This window comes from Balaenoptera ricei, chromosome 21 (genome assembly GCF_028023285.1).
Source record: "Balaenoptera ricei isolate mBalRic1 chromosome 21, mBalRic1.hap2, whole genome shotgun sequence".
Lineage (NCBI taxonomy): Eukaryota > Metazoa > Chordata > Mammalia > Artiodactyla > Balaenopteridae > Balaenoptera > Balaenoptera ricei.
In genome coordinates, this window is record NC_082659.1 from 13,157,248 (window position 1) to 13,175,997 (window position 18,750).

At 47.1% G+C, this 18,750-nt stretch overlaps 1 protein-coding gene across 4 annotated transcripts in view; it reads right to left on the reverse strand.

Moving 5' to 3' along the window:
• The window catches only part of ENPP6 (ectonucleotide pyrophosphatase/phosphodiesterase 6), a 116,633-nt gene that overhangs the window by 41,428 nt on the left and 56,455 nt on the right, over positions 1–18,750 (reverse strand). For all 4 annotated transcript variants that reach the window (XM_059909250.1, XM_059909247.1, XM_059909249.1 and 1 more), the window contains exon 2: positions 9,990–10,169. In XM_059909250.1, the coding sequence (XP_059765233.1) occupies positions 9,990–10,146 (157 nt within the window). In that variant the 5' untranslated portion in view covers positions 10,147–10,169. The remainder of the gene's footprint in view (positions 1–9,989; positions 10,170–18,750) is intronic.

Sequence of the window (18,750 nt, forward strand, 5' to 3'; positions counted from 1 at the left end):
ACAGGTCCCGCCTTCCAAGTGCCGCTCGGCTTCCAGCTTCCACACACCTTGTGACAATAACCCCTGTGAGCTGCCTTTTATGGGATATGAGGCAGGTGTACTGCTGGTTGAATATGTGTCTCAAGAGAGCTTATTAAAACAACTAAAGTCAATTAACTCTTAGAAACATGTAACCTTTTCCAGGAAGATACATCTGAGGCACAGGAGCTTATGGGGACAAGTCCTTGGGGAAAGTGTGGCCTTTGATCTCAGAGACCCTTTCCCAGGTCAGCCGGGCCCACAGGGCTGGGAGGTCTCTTCTGATCTGGGGAGGGTGGTGGTGGGTTGGCCTGAACACACGATGCCATGCGGACTGGCCTTGTGCACAGGAGCGGACAGATGAGATGAGAAGCACTCATCCATTAGAGCAGATTCTGGAAACTCAACTGAACAGGACTTTCTAGGCATAAAAGGTGACTAATAGGAACCTGAGGGCAGAGGGGCATGTGCCTAACCCAGGCTGGGTGTCTGCTTTAGGAAGGCAGTGGTGAAACCTTAGCAAGGCATCATGAGGCCAAAGGTGAGATGCGATCTCTGCCTCTGTGAGTCAGCTTTAGATGGGAAAGTCTCTGTCCCAGGGTCAGGGACCGCACTCCTCCCCAGCAGGCCCAGGTGAGGAGTGAGGGACTCCTGGTGCCCCTCATATCAGCCACGAGCAGCATCTTTGGGTCAGAGGCACATGCCTCAAGGTCATCTAAATCTTGCAAATGAGTGCATGATTACAGTGACGTCATGCTCCCCAGGGGGAAGGCATCTCGACTGCTACACACGTGGTGGTCCCCAACAGAGCCTCCTCCCGGAGCAGGTGGCTTCCTGGTATTTGGATCCAAGAAGCCTGGGCCTCCTCGGGACGCAGGATGCCGGCAAGCCCTTGACCCCAGGCTCAGCCTTGCCAGCGGCTTTGCTAGAACTCTAGCGCCGACCCAGGGATTCCTCATCCCCCAGCCCTCCAATTCGAGCCTGTGATCTCCAGGTCTTACAAACTGCCCTTTTCCTCCCACCATGTATCTGGGGGAGCCTTGGTCTCCCCAACTTCTGAGGTGGTTCTGAACCACTTCCAGGAATGGCTGGGAGCAGGAGTGAGTGCTGCATGTGGCCCTGAGAAGCCAATGCTCTGCACACCTTGGGCAAACAGCCCGAGGGCCGCTCCCGTGGCCACACCTCCCAGCTGTCAGCGCGCCTCTGCAGAGTCCTGAGTGCACGGCTCACCCTGCCCGTGGCTTCTGGCCCCCAGCCCTGAGACATCAAAAAGCCAGACTCTGTCCTCTTTCCCTCCTCTGATGACCCAGTGGCCAGATCCCTCCATCCACCCCTTTCCTGGGAAACTCCTTTCCTGTCCCTGACTGGCCATGATGGCCTGTCTCAGAATTCTCATGGCGATTTAAAACAGGAATTGTGTTTCACTCTGTGGCCTTTGCTGCAAGTGCGTATTTGAATCCCTGATGTGACCTTGCAGCATTATCTTGGGCCAAGAGTGACCTGGCCAGAGCTTCCCCCTCCCCCCGTGTACCCCATGTGACGCATTAGAAGGACACAGGCTGAAGCTCCCTTTTAAGAATCTGGGGGCAAGGGTGGGGTTACTATATAGCTATTAACCATATGTTCTGGTCAGATACTCTGTATATCCTATCTCATTTCACATGCCCAGCAAGCCTGAGAGGTACACGTAGTCATTCCTGTGGGACAGATAAGGAAACCGCTGCACAGAGAGATTAAGTGACTGTCCCCAGGTCCCACAGCAAGGAAGTGGCTGAACTGGTCTCAGCTGTTTTCTCTCCGGTCTTTACGTTCCCCTGAGGTTCCTCAGGGGCTCCATCCAGTACAGCAGGGAGAACAGGAGGGGAGAGGCCGGGAGGGGACAGAGCTCTCTGCACACAAAGGGCTCTGGCGAGGTGAAAGCGCCACGTCTCTGTCCCCCCCTAAGGAATCCCTCTGACAGCCGCAGCCCACCAGCTGGGAAAAGCACTGCAGAGGCGGCTGAGCCCCCCTGCCCGCTGACAACGAGGGCGTGTTTGGTGCCGAGGGGGAAAGTGGAGCAGACCTGGGGGTGGGTGTAGGCCTGCCTCGGCCACCAAAAGCCAAGCCTCCAGCATTCTCTACCGGGGACTGAGTTTCTACAGGAAGTCCCGACTCTGGGCTTTTTTCTTCACTTTGTCAGGATCCCTCCCCCTGAATCCCTCCGCTCTCACCCTGGGCAGTGGGGGGGAGCTGAACTGGTGAACCTGGGATGGCCCGTGGGAAGACCCTCCCCGGCCTCGGCCAAGCTCAGGGAGGGACCCTGCGCGGGGCGTGGACGCAGGCAGCCCCGGCAGCAGCCCAGCGGCTTACTGTGTCCCGGCTCTGTGTTCTGGGAACTTCCACGCCCCCGCCTGTAAAGTGGGGATGACAGCAGTCATGTCTTAGGACTGCTGTGGGGATTGAGTAAGATTATGTCTGCGAAGTGCTGAGTTCACTTCAGATGCTCTAACTACTCATCTCTTTTCCTTTCCCTGCTGATGTCAGGTTTCACACAGGCCAGCGCCAACGACACAGGGTGACCCTGGGGACTGGGGCGGTGGGGGGCGAGAATGACGGGAGGAGGCTTCTTGGGGCAGTGCAACCGGCAGAGATGGGAGTGTGGGGCTGGCAGCCATGCCAGGGCTGTGGGCACCCAGGGCAGGCACGCCAGGTCTGTGCACCGGGCCCACTGCAGAGGGCCTCTCGCTGTAGTCCTCAGCCCCTCGCCCCACACCAGAGACGTCGGAGCCTCTGAGGATGCAGCCTGGGCTCTGATATTTCACAGTGGCTTCAGGGGATTCGTAACGTACCCAGGGTGGAGAATCAGCCCTAAGGAGGGAGAAACAAGGACAGAGATGCCCCTTAAACGGCAAGAAAGGAAGACCCAGTGGGAGTAAAGAGGATCATGACCTCGTCCAAACTGGATTACTTCCCAAGGCCTCACCCCCAGACATCACCACATGGGGACTAGGGCTCCAAGGTACGGATCTGGGGGGCACGTTTCAGTCCCCACCAGTGTCTGCACCCTTATGCAGAGAGGCAACTGCTGATCACAATTACCCGTTTCAGACTTTCTGTAGCAAAAAATAAACTTCCATTGGGTTAAGCCACTGAGACTTTGGGGCTTATCTGTTTCTGCAACTGATATGACCTAATACACCTTTGTTCCTTCAACGCAAGTCCGTTTACATACCAGAGCCTAAGTCCCTGGTTCTTAAGATCTGGCCATTTCCAGCTTCCGATCTCTTCACTCCTGCCTTAGTCACTCAGCAGCAACCTTGTCGTATTCTTTGTAGTTTCAGGAACACGACATGCCCTTGCCTGCTCGTCTTTGAACCTTAGCACACGCTCCTTCCCTCTGCCTCAGATGCTCCTAGAGATCTGTCCCACCTGCGCATCCATTACCAGGTCTATTACAGTCCCAGCGTCATCCACGGTGGATGGTGACTGTTGACTCCTTGTCTGGCCTCCCGACCTGAGGAGACGTGCTTGTTCATCACTAGAATATACGAACTCCCAGCGGGAGTCAGACGGTTCACTAACCAGAACAATAAAAGATGTTTTGGTTTTTTTTTTTTTTTTATGTTACTTTTCCTGTTTAATTGAAAATCGTCTTTGCGGAAAAAATCATGGCAAATTTTATTCTTTGTACACTTTGTGTCCTTCAAAACCAGTGTTAGATGAGGTACAATGATCACTGTCGCTATTCAAGCAGACTCTCCAGCAATAGAGGGAAACTAAAGGCTACCCTGGGGTTATTATAATGGACCTTTCTTGAGACTAAGTTGAAAAATGTTAAAGAAATTAACAGCTACAAAGTTCAGAGCTTGCCAGCGATGCCCCAGATAATAAATCCAGATGCTGTCTCTGCCGCCCCGCAGTGTCGCTGGACAGTGAGCCTGGGGATGGCCACTCCCCTCTTGAAACCATTTGGTTCCTCTGGTCTCTGTAACAAGAGGGGCCAACAGATTTCAGCTGGTGTCACTCTCCAGTGGCGCCTCCCCTGCCTCTCAGGTGACATCAAGCCCCTCATCAGATGCCTTCAAAGGATGGCATCACCCTCCTTGTACTTTTCCCAGCTCTTCTGGCTTTCCTCCTGCTTCCCGGGGAAGTCCATCTTTGGTTCCTCCGCAGACTCACTCGCCCCATCTGATCGTTAAGCGTGAACTTCCTCCAGGCTGTGTCTGGGGCCATCTCCTCTCTTCACGTCGGCTCTCCCCCCGCTGACCTTCCTGCCCACAGCCTCACCGGCCCCGGGCCCTCCCGAGAACCACACATCTGTGTATCTCCAGCTCACTCCTCGAGCTCCAGGCACACGACGTGACATGTCTCAGAGTCAATGCAGACGTTCCTCTGCCTCCAAACCACTCCTCTTTCAATTTCCCAGGATAGGCAAAGACATACCTTCCCTCCTTACAGTCCTGTAAGCCAGAAACCAAGTGTCACGCCCGTCACTGCTCGATCCCTTAATCCCAAATCCAGTGCATCACCAGGCCCTGGCAATTTTCATTCCTAAATATGTCCCCAACCCACCCACTTCTCCCCACTTCCTTTACCTTCATCCACACTATTCTCACCTCTTTCCTGGGTCTGTGCAGTACCTTCCTGACGGGTTAGTCGCCCCTCATCCAGACCCTCTGGATGCCTATGTTCCTTTCTCCACGGTGCTGCCAGAGAAATCTTGCCAAATTCAAATATGGTACTGTCACCTTCTTCCTTAAAGCCTTCCAGTGACTTCTTCCTCCTCTCAGGAGAAGAATAAATTCTTCAGCGGGCCCACGGAGCCCGGCCTGGCCTCAGCTTCTCTCCAGCCCATCCACGCCACATCCATCCCTTAACATATGCCGTCCGCTCGGTCTGGATGCTCCTTCCCGCCAGCTCCCCCGCTCCCACCCCCTACCCTACCATCCCCTCAGGGGCTAAATCACGTCACCCTCTGGGTGAAACCAGATCCCCTATTAGATGAGGTCATAAGGCAATATACTTTTCACTCTTACACTTTAAACAAGTGGACTTTTCATTTCTATGGGCAAATATTAGATTATCATGCGTCCCCTTGACTGAATGGATGGCAAGTTCTCCGGGGGGCTGGGGGTAGGGTGGGGAGAGTCTGTATCTGGTGTGGCTCACAGTCGTCTCCTGAGAGCTTATTACAGGGCCTTGAGTCACACCCTTTTAAGATGTTTTATGAAGAAACAGATTTGCCATGATTTGTGAAGAATGGAAGTTTGTCCCTGGATTTCTCTTTAAGGCTTCCTAGTTACCGTAACGGAGGCTGCTGAGAAACTGTGGGCTCTTTTGGCCAAGACACCATCCTGCAAAAGGAGACTGGATGTGGCTGGACAGCTCGGAAGACTTTCGAGTGCCGGGGGAGTCGCCCCTGCAGGCAGCAGTCCAGAAGGGCACCACCTCCTCAACTTCTCTGCAGCAGAAATGGTTGACGCCTAGAAATCCTGCAGGATGCTTCTGAAGATAGACCACTTCTCTGAGACAACCTCTAACTTGCAATGTGAATTTGTCATCTTCTTGTTGCTGACGCAGACAGACAACAGCAATGACGCAGACCTTCCCCAAGTTACCAACAAACAAAGGAAAGGACTCAAGGTGAATTTCACCCAGAGAGTCTTAGAGAATTCTAACCCAAGCCTACTCTTGGCAGACAACATTAACTAGAGGAGTTTGGGTTTCACTGATACTTTAGTGAGTTTCTAAGACGTTTCCCTCACGTTGAAAAAAATCAAATCAACTAGATATTATACATATGTATGTATTGCCACGTCAAAGGCCACCGGGCAGTCCTCATCATTGTAGTCTCTTGTTTTACATGAGCACAGAATTGTGCGTATAGTATGTATGCGTTTGTTTTTCTAATAAAAAAAAAAATCCATAGTTTTTATCAGTATCCTAAGGAGGTCTTGATTTACAAGTGTAGGAACCAGCAAACTACATACAGAATAAAGCCTCTTCTGATCCTAAAATTACATACATCTTAAAGCTTAATGCCAAATTGGTGGCAGTGTTGGAAAATTTAGTGAAAATCTGGACCCCCTGTATTTGATTGTTAAATATTTGCCTGAAAAAAAAATTCAGTTTTTATGCAGATATTTGGAATCATGTAGATAGAATCCAAGACCTTGGCTGTAACGTAAACCCACACATTTGCATGATTGATGCTGGGCTCCTGACCTCCTCTGAGCCTAAGTGCATTAATCTAAGTTCAGCCCAATGGAAGGTTGTCAGGGACCCAGCACAGCAGGGAAGAGGAAGATTCTGTGAACAACCGCAATTCCTGATCCGTAGTCAGTACGTGCCTCCTCACGCATCCAGAGGAAATCCTCTTGATTTTAACAACCAAAACTTGACTGGAGCTGAGTCAGATACCCACCTGTTAACTCCCCAGCCAGCCCACCTCTGGGAAGTAGGGGAGGAGAAGCCAGCTGGAAATGAGTCTTTCCCCACATAAAAGGTGTCTTATTTGTCTCAACACCTGCACAGGACGGGAAGAGGCCAGCAGAAGACCCCAGACCCACACCCAACACCCTCCCGGGGCCATATGAATGGTTGCCCCCAATTCCTCCTGACTGCTTGGCCATAAGGAGTTAATACTGCAAAATCATGACTGAAGATGTAGAACTGAGAGTCTTCAGACCCTTACTCCAAAGAGTTTTTAAACTACAGACTCCTAAAAGGCTGCTGTTTTTTGTTCCTTTTTTTGTATTTCATGATAGCCACGAGAATAAACTTAAAAACTGCTGCCATTATGTAATGGAGCATCGAATGTCCAAGGAGTTCAAGCTCTACTTCCATGCAATATCTTATCTATATTTATCCTCCTACATTCCCCCACTTCACCTCCTCCCCCAAGGCATCCTTCTCTTTGGGTTGCTCTTGATATGAAGTGAATATTGGAGCCTCTTCTTTCCCCCCACTTCAATGAAACTCCTTTGACCTCAAACCAGAGGGATGGAATAGGGGAATAAAATTAGTGAATGACACACACTCAGCTCTCATCCTTTGCAGAGCACCCCTAGGTCCTGGTGACGCTGGTCCTTGCTGATTTTGGGGAGCCTCCCCCCCCCCAGATATTTGAGTTAGGGCCTGGGATCATTCCCTGAGGCACATTTTCCTCTGCACAGTTCCACGGCACCATTGGGTGGGGTAATAAAGGGTCTGTTTACGATATTAAATTTCTCAAGGCTTGAGGTGGGGTCTTTTGGACTCTTTACCAGTGATCAATTTTTCAGTCTGCTGCTTTATCTACCTGACAGGAAGACTTGAACTACTGCCATTTCTAAATTGCACTTCTAAATATTGACTTAATGGCAAGACTCAAAGTGTCATAACACAGCTCACTGGAGCAATAAAGATTTTCCAGGCCTCATCAAGAGGTCTGTACAATGTCCGGTGGGGAGTGGAGAAGGAAGAGGAGGATTTGAGAAGAAAAATAAAACCGAGTCATGTTTAGAAGAAATGCCACTGCACTTCACTAAATCTTGCAGAGACAAATGAACACTCACTGGGCTCTGAGCTGTGGCCGGAGGGGACCAAGGTGGAGGGAGAAAGGACAGCAGTGATGGTTAATCCCTCAGCTGTCAACCAGCAAGAATGGAGGGGCCAGAGCACGACTGGCTTGGGCTGGGCGGCAGGGCCTTCAGAGACAGCTGGTTCTCAGGGAGCCTTTATTTGTGGATCCAGTTTAGAAGGACTGGACAGTGTCTAAGAAACAAGAGACTTTTCATCCAATTTCTATCAAGACTTCAACACGGCCAGATGGTTAGCTAATCTTCATTTAGATCAATGAGGAAATTCTAGGAGGTTATCTGTTTTAGCTTCTGCCCTCCTGATAGGTAACACCATAAACTGATCTCAAGGCGTGTTTGTCACATCACATTAGCTGTTGAACTGTGAATCAAAGAAAGCGATTGGCCATTTCTTGCCCTTCAGGAGCTATTTTGGAGGAGCGACAAGATATTTTACATTCACGTTAGCATTGAGACTTTGTAGCTACTCAGTGATACATAAATTCAGATTGCTGATTATGATTAAGGAGCCAGACTCTCCAGGATGAGGTAAAGAGTGATGTTCTGTAATACAGCTGAGAGAAGTCTGAAATATGGCAACTGTCTCCTTTAAGATCTTCCCCCCCTTTCCACGAGCATTGGCATCCATGGCTACCCAGAAGGCCATCAGAGGAGAGTGTATGTGGAGGAGGCATGTGGGGAGCTGGGAGGAGAAGCCAGGGGAGGTGCTCTTCAGAGCAGGAAGAGCTCAAGTTCCAAGACACAGAAAGTTAAATTAACCGGATACCCTGGAAGATGGCCCTTATGGAATCGGGACAATATTCGTCTTGATGGTCCTCAGGTTCGTTTTGAGGTGGTCCCTGAGACCGCGTGTTCGCTTCCTGCTCCTCCTAGGCCTATGCCTGTGGGCCCTTGTGTTTGCTGATGATGATTGCTGAGAATGACCTCAAAGTGCAGCAACATCTTTTGGCTCTGGATCTCATCACATTGGGCTGAACCTGAGCTTGGCTCCTCTATCAAGTCTGATTAGCTTGGCTGAGGCACCCACTTGCTTTCTTAACCTTACGTCCAACTCCGTGAAAAGTTGAGCCTCCATTTAAGGTGGAGTTCTCTTCAACCCTTCCCTTGCTTGAAAGCTTCTTCTTATGTCAGCCCAGGTAGCCGCTATGGACCGAACCCCAGGCGTCCTCTGAAGCAACTCCAGCACTCCCCCGACACTGCATCTGCCCGCAGAACCAGCCTGTCTGTCTGTTCTTCCGCCGGGTTTTGAAGTAACGCAGCTGCCCTGGCCGGCCTGGGCTCACCTGTGGGTGCCAGTCTCTGCTCTGCGGCACCTTTCAGGGCACGCAGCACAGCGCAGCTGTGGGTCTGCTTTCCCTGCTCTCCATCTGTCCTTGCTTGACGCTCCTCCTCCGAGAGCTGGCACAGCCTTGAGCCCCTGGAGCAGCTCTCCATGTGACCACCTCCAACCAGCATCCTCCAAACTCTCGCTCCAGGCCCACGTCCTCGGTGTGGGCCGCCCGTGACTCAGCCTGGACTCACTCCTCCTTCTCGCCACACTTCCCCGCCCCCCAGAACCCGCCACGCTCTCACAATTCCATCAGGCTGCCGCTGTCTCCAGCCCAGGCCAGCAAGATCCCTCCAGATGCTTCTCCCCACTTATCCCTTCGTTTCTTCTAGGCCTCCCTGATCTCTTCTTCCACAATGACAATCATCAGTATTACACCATGAAGAATTAGGAAAAACATGTCTACAGCCATGCGCATGGAAAAGTTATATTGTCCGCTCACTAGGAACACATCCTACCAATGGGAAGTCAGTGGTGAGTTGAGTATTCTGTTGTCACTGAGTCCTGTCATCCTTAATGACAGAGTTTGGCTGACAAGATGCGAGTCTCCTGAAGCCTCCTCACAGCTGCCAGGGCAGTCTGCATGAGTGCTTACCTCCCTCACTGAAGTAAGTTAAGTACTTTAGTTTCTCGTTGATTTCGGATGTACAGGAGGAATATTAATATAAAGGGACTTCATTTAATGCACAACCAAAAAGTTGTAAGAGCTTTGAATCCTCTTTTCAGTATTGTAGGGGAGCTCAAAATCTGTAGAAATGGTACTCCAAATTCTTTTGTAAAGCAAATAAGCACCCTATAATTTATCTCTCCAGTGTATCCAAAATTTTACCCACGAAAACGCATGATATACTGCAGAAATATTGCTGAACCAAGGGAATTAGGAAATGGCATTACGTCTGGTCTGATGTAAGAGAGTTTGAACCAAAATTTAAAGAAACATGTCCACAAGACATTTCTTGAACAAAGACCCCATTTTCTAAATCCTGGCTTGGTCTCCAAACACGTCTACATGCTTTGTTCTCAGAGACTCCAATGGTGCTTTGAGATTTGGAAGGTTGGACAGGCCTGGATGTCAACACACTCACCTGGCCAGTAGTACATGTAGACCTTCCTTTTGGCCTTGGTCAGAGTGATCCACAGAGGTTCTGATCCATTCCACCAGAGAGGCATCAGGCTGTCTCTGTTGACCCCTATGTCAAATGACTTGTTGGTGGCGGGGTCCCACATGTAGTTCCCGATCATCTGATGGACCTCACAGTGGCGACCTACGTTAATGAAAACACAAGGCTGTCAGTTTATTGCTCTGGTATTTTTACATTTCATCTTTATTTTCTGAATTTAAAAGCCATTCAGGCTCATTTAGGGAGCACAGAACAGCATAAATAGTTACTTTTGATTTTTTTAAAAAAATCATAGATGTTTCTTCTCTCTTAGATTGTACCAGAAAGGCAAACAATCCAGTAAGAAGTCCAATATTGATTGAGGATGGGGACATTTTGAGTGAAGTTAATTTGCCACGTCTGAAGCTATTTTAAGTTAAACTGAGGGCATCAGGTGTAAAATCTGACTCATTGTTCGTGGTTTGACGTCTGAAGAAGAATCAGTGTGGACACTGTAGATTCCCTTGGGACGTGGGTTATATTCTCAACCCAGAGCTCTCCCTGCACCCTTTCCACACCCTCCTCCTACCAGATCACAAATCTAGATGTTATGGAGTTTGTTCCCTTTTTTCCTGGATAAGAGGAGTTATCACTTCAGCACTGAACAATGATAGAACCTATGACATTTGGAACAGGATGGTGAAAAATAGATTCTACTTTTTTTTTTTTTGGAGGGATACTAAATTTTATTTTATAACAGCTGTATTGAGATATAATTCACTTGCCATAAAATTCATCCTTTAAAAGTATACATCCAGTGCTTTTATTGTATTCACAAAGTTGTGCAACCATCACTACTGTCTAATTCTAGAACATTTTCATCACCCCCAAAAGAAACCTCATGCAAATTAGCAGCCACTCTCCATTCCCTCCTGCTCGCAATCCCAGGTAACCATTCATCTACTTTCTGTCTCCATGAATTTGCCTATTCTGGATATTTTGTATAAATGAAATAATACAATATGTGGCCTTTTATGTCTGGCTTCTTGCATTTAGCATAATGTTTTTAAGGTTCATCCATGTCGTAATATCTATCAGTACGTCATTGTTTTTTGTGACTTAATAATATTCTACTTTGAAACACAAAGCAAGAAAACAACCCTCCCAAAGGAGCGTTACATAGAGAGGAGGGTTGCTTCTGTTGGTTACAGAAGTGAAAGACACAGCACTTGGAATCTTTTGAAACATTAGGCTTAAATTATTTACTTTGGAGCAATCTGTTACATCTTTAAAGTAAAAATAACACAAACATTGGCACGTGCATCAAAAATTGCTGCAATTTTAGTGAGCGTCATTTGGCATCGGGCTGAAACACGCTTCACAGAGCTCACTGACTGTGCTTAATCAAAGTGGCTTTTTTTGTTTGCTTGTTTGTTTGCTCTTGTTCTGTCTTCTTGCCAGCAAGCCCCCCAACACCCACACTTTATTTTTAATCAAAAAAAAGGAGAAACCGTAAAATAAAATTTTGAAAATTTGTAGACCCAAAATATCTTAAAGGAAAAACCTTTTATTTCATCACAGAAATCCACGCATTCCACAAATGATGCTTTCAACTTAAAGTCCAGACAGCCAAACAAAACGATTTTTACCCAAAGCTGTAGAGTTAGTTTTTTGACCCTGACTGAAGCTTTCACATGTAAACTGATAAAATTAAAAAATAAAAACTTTGAGAAAATGATCCAGTGATTAAGGAACTTCTTAGTTTTATTTATTCCTTCAACTAACATTTATTAAATGCTCCTATGAACTATACATTGTGATAAGTGTAGAGACTCAAATCTGAATAAATGTAGCCCCCATCCTCAAGTGCATTGTTATGTAATACTCAACAAAGTGTCCTCTGCATAAAAGAGACAGGTCTCCTGGGAGGGGCTAAGAAGGGGACCACGTTGTAGTCTTTTTTTTTTTTAATAAATTTATTTATTTTATTTAATTATTTTTGGCTGCGTTGGGTCTTCGTTGCTGCACACAGGCTTTCTCTAGTTGAGGCGAGCGGGAGCTATTCTTCATTGTGGCGCGCGGGCTTCTCATTGCGGTGGCTTCTCTTGTTGCGAAGCACGGGCTCTAGGCGCACGGGCTTCAGTAGTTGGGGCAGGCGAGCTTCAGTAGTTGTGGCGTGTGAGCTTCAGTAGTTGTGGCTCGCAGGCTCCAGAGCGCAGGCTCTGCAGTTATCGCACACGGATTTAGTTGCTCCGCGGCATGTGGGATCTTCCTGGACCAGGGCTTGAACCTGTGTCCCCGGCATTAGCAGGCAGATTCTTAACCTCTGCGCCACCAGGGAAGCCCAGGTTTTCGTCTCACTTGGAGAATTATGAGGATTCTCACCAGCTCGGGTGCTGAGGATAATTCCTACTATTAAAAGTAGAGGCATCCTTCTTATTGGTTCATGGTCAGGATATATGTTATCCTGTTTGGTGTATCAGAGTTTAACAATATTAAGGGAACCTGCCTCATGAGTAAAAGTTCTTATCTATTTCCTTAACCCAAAATACTGCATCCCTTATCTAAAAATTTCTATCATCCTAATGATGCTCACTCACCCTTTCCACGAGGCAAGGTAATCATGATGATAGTCGTGGGAAATGTGTCCTTTAGGGTCTTTCTCTGTAGTTGCTCTCTAGCGCTCTCCCAAGGGCAGGGAGGGCATCTCACCTGGTGCTGGTGTGTACAAACTCACAGGAAGGGTGAAAATTAGAAGGGGGTATGAAAAGCGTTACTGAAGTCAGCAGACCAAAAGGAGCCTCTGAATGAATCGCCAGGAGAGCGTCGGAAGGGCTACAGATATCAGATACGGGAACAGTAAGGGAAGGTACCAAGTGGGTGTGTGTGTGTGCAGGAGTCTCTACTTTTAACTGGAACTGTTTCAACTATTCTAGAAGGAATGCGTGAAACCCAAATCTAAGCAGGGGCCTCACGTGATTCAGTTTTCAAAACGTGCTACATTCAGAGAAGCATGAAGCAACTGAAAATATTTTTTTAAGCACTTATAACCTTTACTTGTATATCTCAGAACCCCACAATATCATTTGATAAAATTTCCCTCTTCTTTTCAACACTCACGTTCAACACTCTAGACCCAAAGTGTGGTGCAGGCTCTCTCATCCTCCTTCGCTCTTTTCCTCATGGGTAAAATATTATGGCCCCCTTTAGATTGTAGAGCTGTATTATGACTGGATTGTGGGGTGGGGTGTGTGTGTGTGTTTGTGTGTGTGTGTGTGTCAGAGAGACAGAGACAGAAAGAATATTCTCCCAGAGAATTTCTGCTAAACTAAATTCTCTACCTCTTACACTTATTTTTTTTAAACACCCGTAAGGCCTCATTGAGGAGAGGTAGGATCTATGTGTGCAGTTAACACACAGTTCTACCATATTTTTACATTTCGGATGATGAAGCCTTGTTTCCTGTGGATCTCTGGCCCCTTAGCTTTTTTCATAATGGGTCTTCCCTCCTCACCATTAGGTAGGGTGTAGCATTAGCTTTCATATTTTCTTTTCACACCAATTGGTTGTGGTGCCCGTAGACTCAGGTGAGCTTCCAAGACTTGAATTACGGCACTCTTCAGGGAAGCGTCGTTGAGACAAGGCCTCCAGAGACGGCTTTGTCCTGCTCCCACCCAGCATCCTGGCTGGCCCAGGCTGGCCCGGAGAGGCACATCCATTCTAAGGGGAACTCAGACCCACGGAGGTAAGTGATCCATTCCCACTCCCCCGAGACCCAACCCCTCTCCAAAGGCTGGACGTGAGGCACCAGCATGGAGGGTCCTGCCCACTTCCTGTGAGTGAATGGTGCCGAAGAAGATCCTGGGACCAGTGGTTTTCCTTATATGATTAAAGGGTTTCCAAGTGTAGAGGGAGCTGTTTCAACAAGAAAGTCATCTCAGACCCCTGTTTAGAAAGTGGGTTTTATTCTTTTAGTGGATTGGGCCTTGAGTTGAAGTGAGAGGGTGTGTTCTTCAAAGGCTTAATCACAGATTCAGTGCTAGTCCCCAAGGGCACCCCTTTGTTCTGGGAAGCACTGCCTTTCATGGAAGCCGGCAGGAGACGTCCGCTCTCCATCTCATCATCTGCTCAAATCTTCTCTCCCAGCTGAGCTGATTTTCCTTCCCATGAATATATTAAGGCTGGTAGTCTGTGTTCCTAACAGTATGAGTCTGCTCTTCCTCAAGCTGGTTTCCTTACCTACCCAGGCCCTCTCTTGCTCTTTGGTTTTTATTGCTTGGCTGAAAGAACACAGCACAACACAACATGATGTACTGGCTTCTGCAGCCTACAGGCTCTGGTCTCCATATTTCTGCCTGACCTGTATCTATTTCTATGCATCTGCAACGTTTCTTGATTTTTCTCTGCTTTGGGCTTTCTAAGCAGACCTTGCTGTAGTTTGATTATTTGGACCCTCTGCTCAAGGCGTCCGTAGAAACTTTCCTGACACCGTCGCAAACCACAGACCTCAGGTGGTTTTCGGGTGTAGGGTAAGGAAGGTCTACTTCCGCTCCTCGCCCTCCTCTTCCTCCTCCAAATGCAGCTCGGTGGGTCTTTAAGATGTGTGCCAGGAGGCTCAGTACTCACTGTGAAAATGCAGGCAGCTCCTGGTACAAACATTTCCAAACACAGATGTACATTTTTCTCCCTTCCCCCCCTTATCCCTAAGACCTAAGAGTTTATAGACTTATTAATATAAAAAGTGGCAGTCAGCCCGATACTTGACGGAGCTGTGGACTCTTAACCCATCTGTAGACCCCACCTCAGCTCAAGAGCTCCTGCATTTGACTGGGAGCTGCTAGTGGCTCTCGTGCCGGCGGCCAGGGCGGGGCCACTGTTTGTCTCTCTCAGTGGGAGCTGATGCAATAGCGTCCATACCTAGAACTGCTGTTAAGAAAGCAGCAGGATATGACACCTTCATTTTTTATTCCTCAAAGCCTTAGACAGGTGTGTTCTGATGTAATGACCATCACCAGAAGTTTCTTAGCAAGTACCCATAATCCTCTGCACCATATTCAACATATCCAAACATCTCAAAAATGGCTGGCATTCACATCAAATGAGATGCTTGAGGATCTGCCTATTTTACCTGGAACTGGGAATCAATAAGTTTGCTGCTAGTCTTCAATCAGTCTTAATCTTTTCTCATTATTTTCAAACACTGAACGTTAATTCCCTTTATGGTTTCTTACTTCATTTATTCTTTTTTTTTTCATTCACTCAACATGTATTTATCAAACAATGTTTACATGCCAGGTATACAAAGATCAAAAGATGTGGTCCCTGTCTTTGAAGTGCTCAGAGCCCAGTAGGGGCAACAATAGTGGTTAAGGGGACAGGTCTTGGTGTCAGAGTGCATAGGTTCAAATCCAAGCTCTACTATTCACTATCTGCATGACCTTGGACAGGTAGCTTAGACCCCCCTGAAGCCTCAGTTTCCTCATCTGAGTAACGGGCATAATAATAGTTACCATGAGACATATACATAAGCAGTCCTCTCTCTGCCTGGCAGTATGGGGCCATAGAAATGACCATGCTAGCTGAAACCATGCAAAGCTATCTTAATAATCAATGGGGAAATTACAACCGTTCCATGACCTTTAAAATTATTTGTCAAAATATTTTAAAACTCTCTTACTGTAAGTTATAAAGAAAATAGTGAAATTAATATTTATTAGTACACTGTAATTTAAAACATTAGGAATATTGAGAGTTAAAGAGTTTTACTTACTTAAAAAGAAAAACCTTATCAAGAAAGGTGTGAACAGTGCTTGACTTCCTCCCAAGATATAAAACAATACAAGGGAGCATCTTTTCTATACTGAGGCAAATTTTCAGACCCTGTCTAAGTGTGGATCATCTTCAAACATTTTATCCTGTGTGTTTTCAATGTCATGAAATATGTCTGAGACTTGTTTTAATGTGAAGTAGTTTTGCTGGTGTCACTTCCTCTAGGACATCTTCCTCCTTTTCATCACAACCCCTTTCTTCGTCGATAAGTTCGCCTTCACTAAGCTCCTCTGGCTGCATAGTGAGTCTCCAATAGTGCCAGTGTCAACATTCCCATGGTCAACTATTTCCTCTATGATTCCAAGTCCTTTTGATTCAAATCCTGCGAAGTTATTTGCACAGTAAATGCAAAAATTTCTGCCACACCACACACATATTACTTGCTGTCACTTTCTGCCATGATGCTTGAATGTTTTCAGTTGCATGTTCTATGTCATATTTCCTCCAAAATTCAGCTAAAGAAATTGCATGATCTCCCACTGTAGCCTCAATAGCCTGTCCAAAAGTCCATCTAAGATAATAGGCTTTAAAAATTGAAATAACTCTATGGTCTATTTGCTGGATTATTGAAATTGTTTTTGTCATAAAAAGAAAATGTTCAAATCTTCAGGTGTCCAAGAGAATCAGGGTGACCTGGAGCATTATCCAACAGTAGTAGTTCATTAAAAATTAAATTATATGCATTTATCACTGGAAGACAAAGAGGCAACACAATTATATGCTTTGCTGTCTGTGCATGAACTAAATAACAGATGGGCAGCAACCAATCAGCAACAGACCTTGAAAGAAGTGATGTGATTGGTCACTGATTATGATGCACATTTGTTATTTACACAGTGATTTGTGGACTGATGAGCTAGGAATGAAGTTTATATTTTATGCTGCAATAGTTACAATTAAGGTTGCCAGATTTATTTTAGTTAATATACCATGGTAACTGAAATTTGAATCATGTTGTTGCAGAACTGGTATTATTTAGCTAAACTGCAGTAACTGGATTTTGTGCTTATCCAAACAGTACAAAGGCAGGACCGTGCATGTGTACACGTACACATGTAAATACATATATGACTACGTAGCACACAGTAAAAACCGTTACAATTAACTTATTATTATCAGGGTAGAGAGTCACAAAACAAATGTAATCTGGAGATCAGCTGGAGCCTCCTTTCTTTTGAGCTCTCCACGTGATCTGTCCCAACCCTGTTTCCACCAGATTCTTGCACTTCCCTGTGACACTCACTAACTTGCAGGCATCTCTACTTCTAGCCTCCTGCTCCCATAACATATGGCTCCCCAGAAGTGAGGCTCAGTGCTTTACGGCATCACACAAAGAAACCCACTCACGTGACACAGTCATGAGGGGGGTGAACTTTACTGGGGATTCAGTGGGGTGCGGAGGAGAAGACTGAGAACAGTGCAAAGAACTTCAGATTGAGTGTTAGACATCCAAGTTCTTAGAAGGCTTTCCGGCTACCCCCTCCAGGGCCCCTCCTTGGCCCCGTACGGGGAAGATCCTCGCCGTGTGCATCTTACTGACTCATCTCTGCTCCATTCTCTGTTCCACAGCACCCACCTCCGAAATTTCTCTCCGGGCGTCAAAGTTTTCTCAAAAGCAATTAGGCCCCCCAGAGCTCCTGCTCAACTCCTAAATTCGCATAGCTCATTAGCTTATAGAATGCTAAAAAAATATGGGGGCGGGGGGGGGGGGGGCAGGAAGAAAATAAGGAAGGAAAAAAACAAAAGAAAGTGTTTCTTTGAACAGGAACCGCCGACTTTAGAAGGTCATTCTAGTCAGAGTTGGCAGGTTTCTTTTAGCAAAAAAAAAAAAACAAAACAACAACAACAACAAAACGTTGGAAGCTTCCCAGTTAAATTTGAGTTTCAGATAAATAATTTTTTACTGTAAGTACGTCCCAAATAGTCCATGGAACATACCTCTGCGAAACAATTATTTGTTGTTTATCTAAAATTCTAACTGAATATCCTGTACTTTATCTGGCTACTCTAGAGAAAGCATCCTTTATTTGTTCCTACTTCACAGTAACAGTAAAGGAAAAGAAGTGGAATCAGGAGGTGTGGGCGGAGCCCAAAAGGAACGTAGAATGAGGAGTGGCGGAGACTGCCTGGAAGAATCAGAGGAAGCTTCTAGAGGAGCGGGGAGTTGAGAGCTAAGTAGGACGTTTCCGGGCACAGAGAGCGCTGCAGACAGAGGTGACGGCATGTGCAAAATTATGATGGGATTGGGGGGTGTGGATATTTCTTATTCAGGTAAAATGTAGAATCTTGCTCTCCATCACTCAGGGTTCCCCTTCCTTGAAAGGCGAGATGCTCTTAATGATATGCTGAGCTAATACAATTCAAGAGAGTCAGAGCTTCACTCAGCCAAGGTCCTGGCACAATACATCGATGGTCATTAAAGGGGTGATTTGCAAAGGGGTGGCCAGGGTCCTGGGGAGCCAAGAAGACATGGTGAAGCAACCCAGGCTTAGTGGTCGCAGAGAGCCACTCCCACCCACCCTGCACCTGCCCCCCAGGCTTGAAGAGCAAGGGCAGCGGGTGTGGCCAGCAGGGAGCCTGGGGGAGATCGATACCCCGACTCTGCTGTCCTCCCGCTGTCCAGCTGAGGCGCTCCACCTCCTGGGGCTCCAGGCAGGCCAGGGAAGGGGGAGTAGGGCAAAGAGGCAAACAGACAATATCCAGCACAACCGCCAGAGAAAATCATAAGACGTGGATTTCTCAAGAAAATCATGTTGACCTCTTGGGCAGGAGTCCTTAATTAAACATGGGAGATGACCTGAGCCTGAGGTCCCCGGCAGAGGGTCTTATGAGTGTGTATGATGCCACACACATCTCAGAAATGGAAGGGCCCTCAGCTGGTCTATCCCTCCACCTGTAAACTCAGAAGCGAGGAATG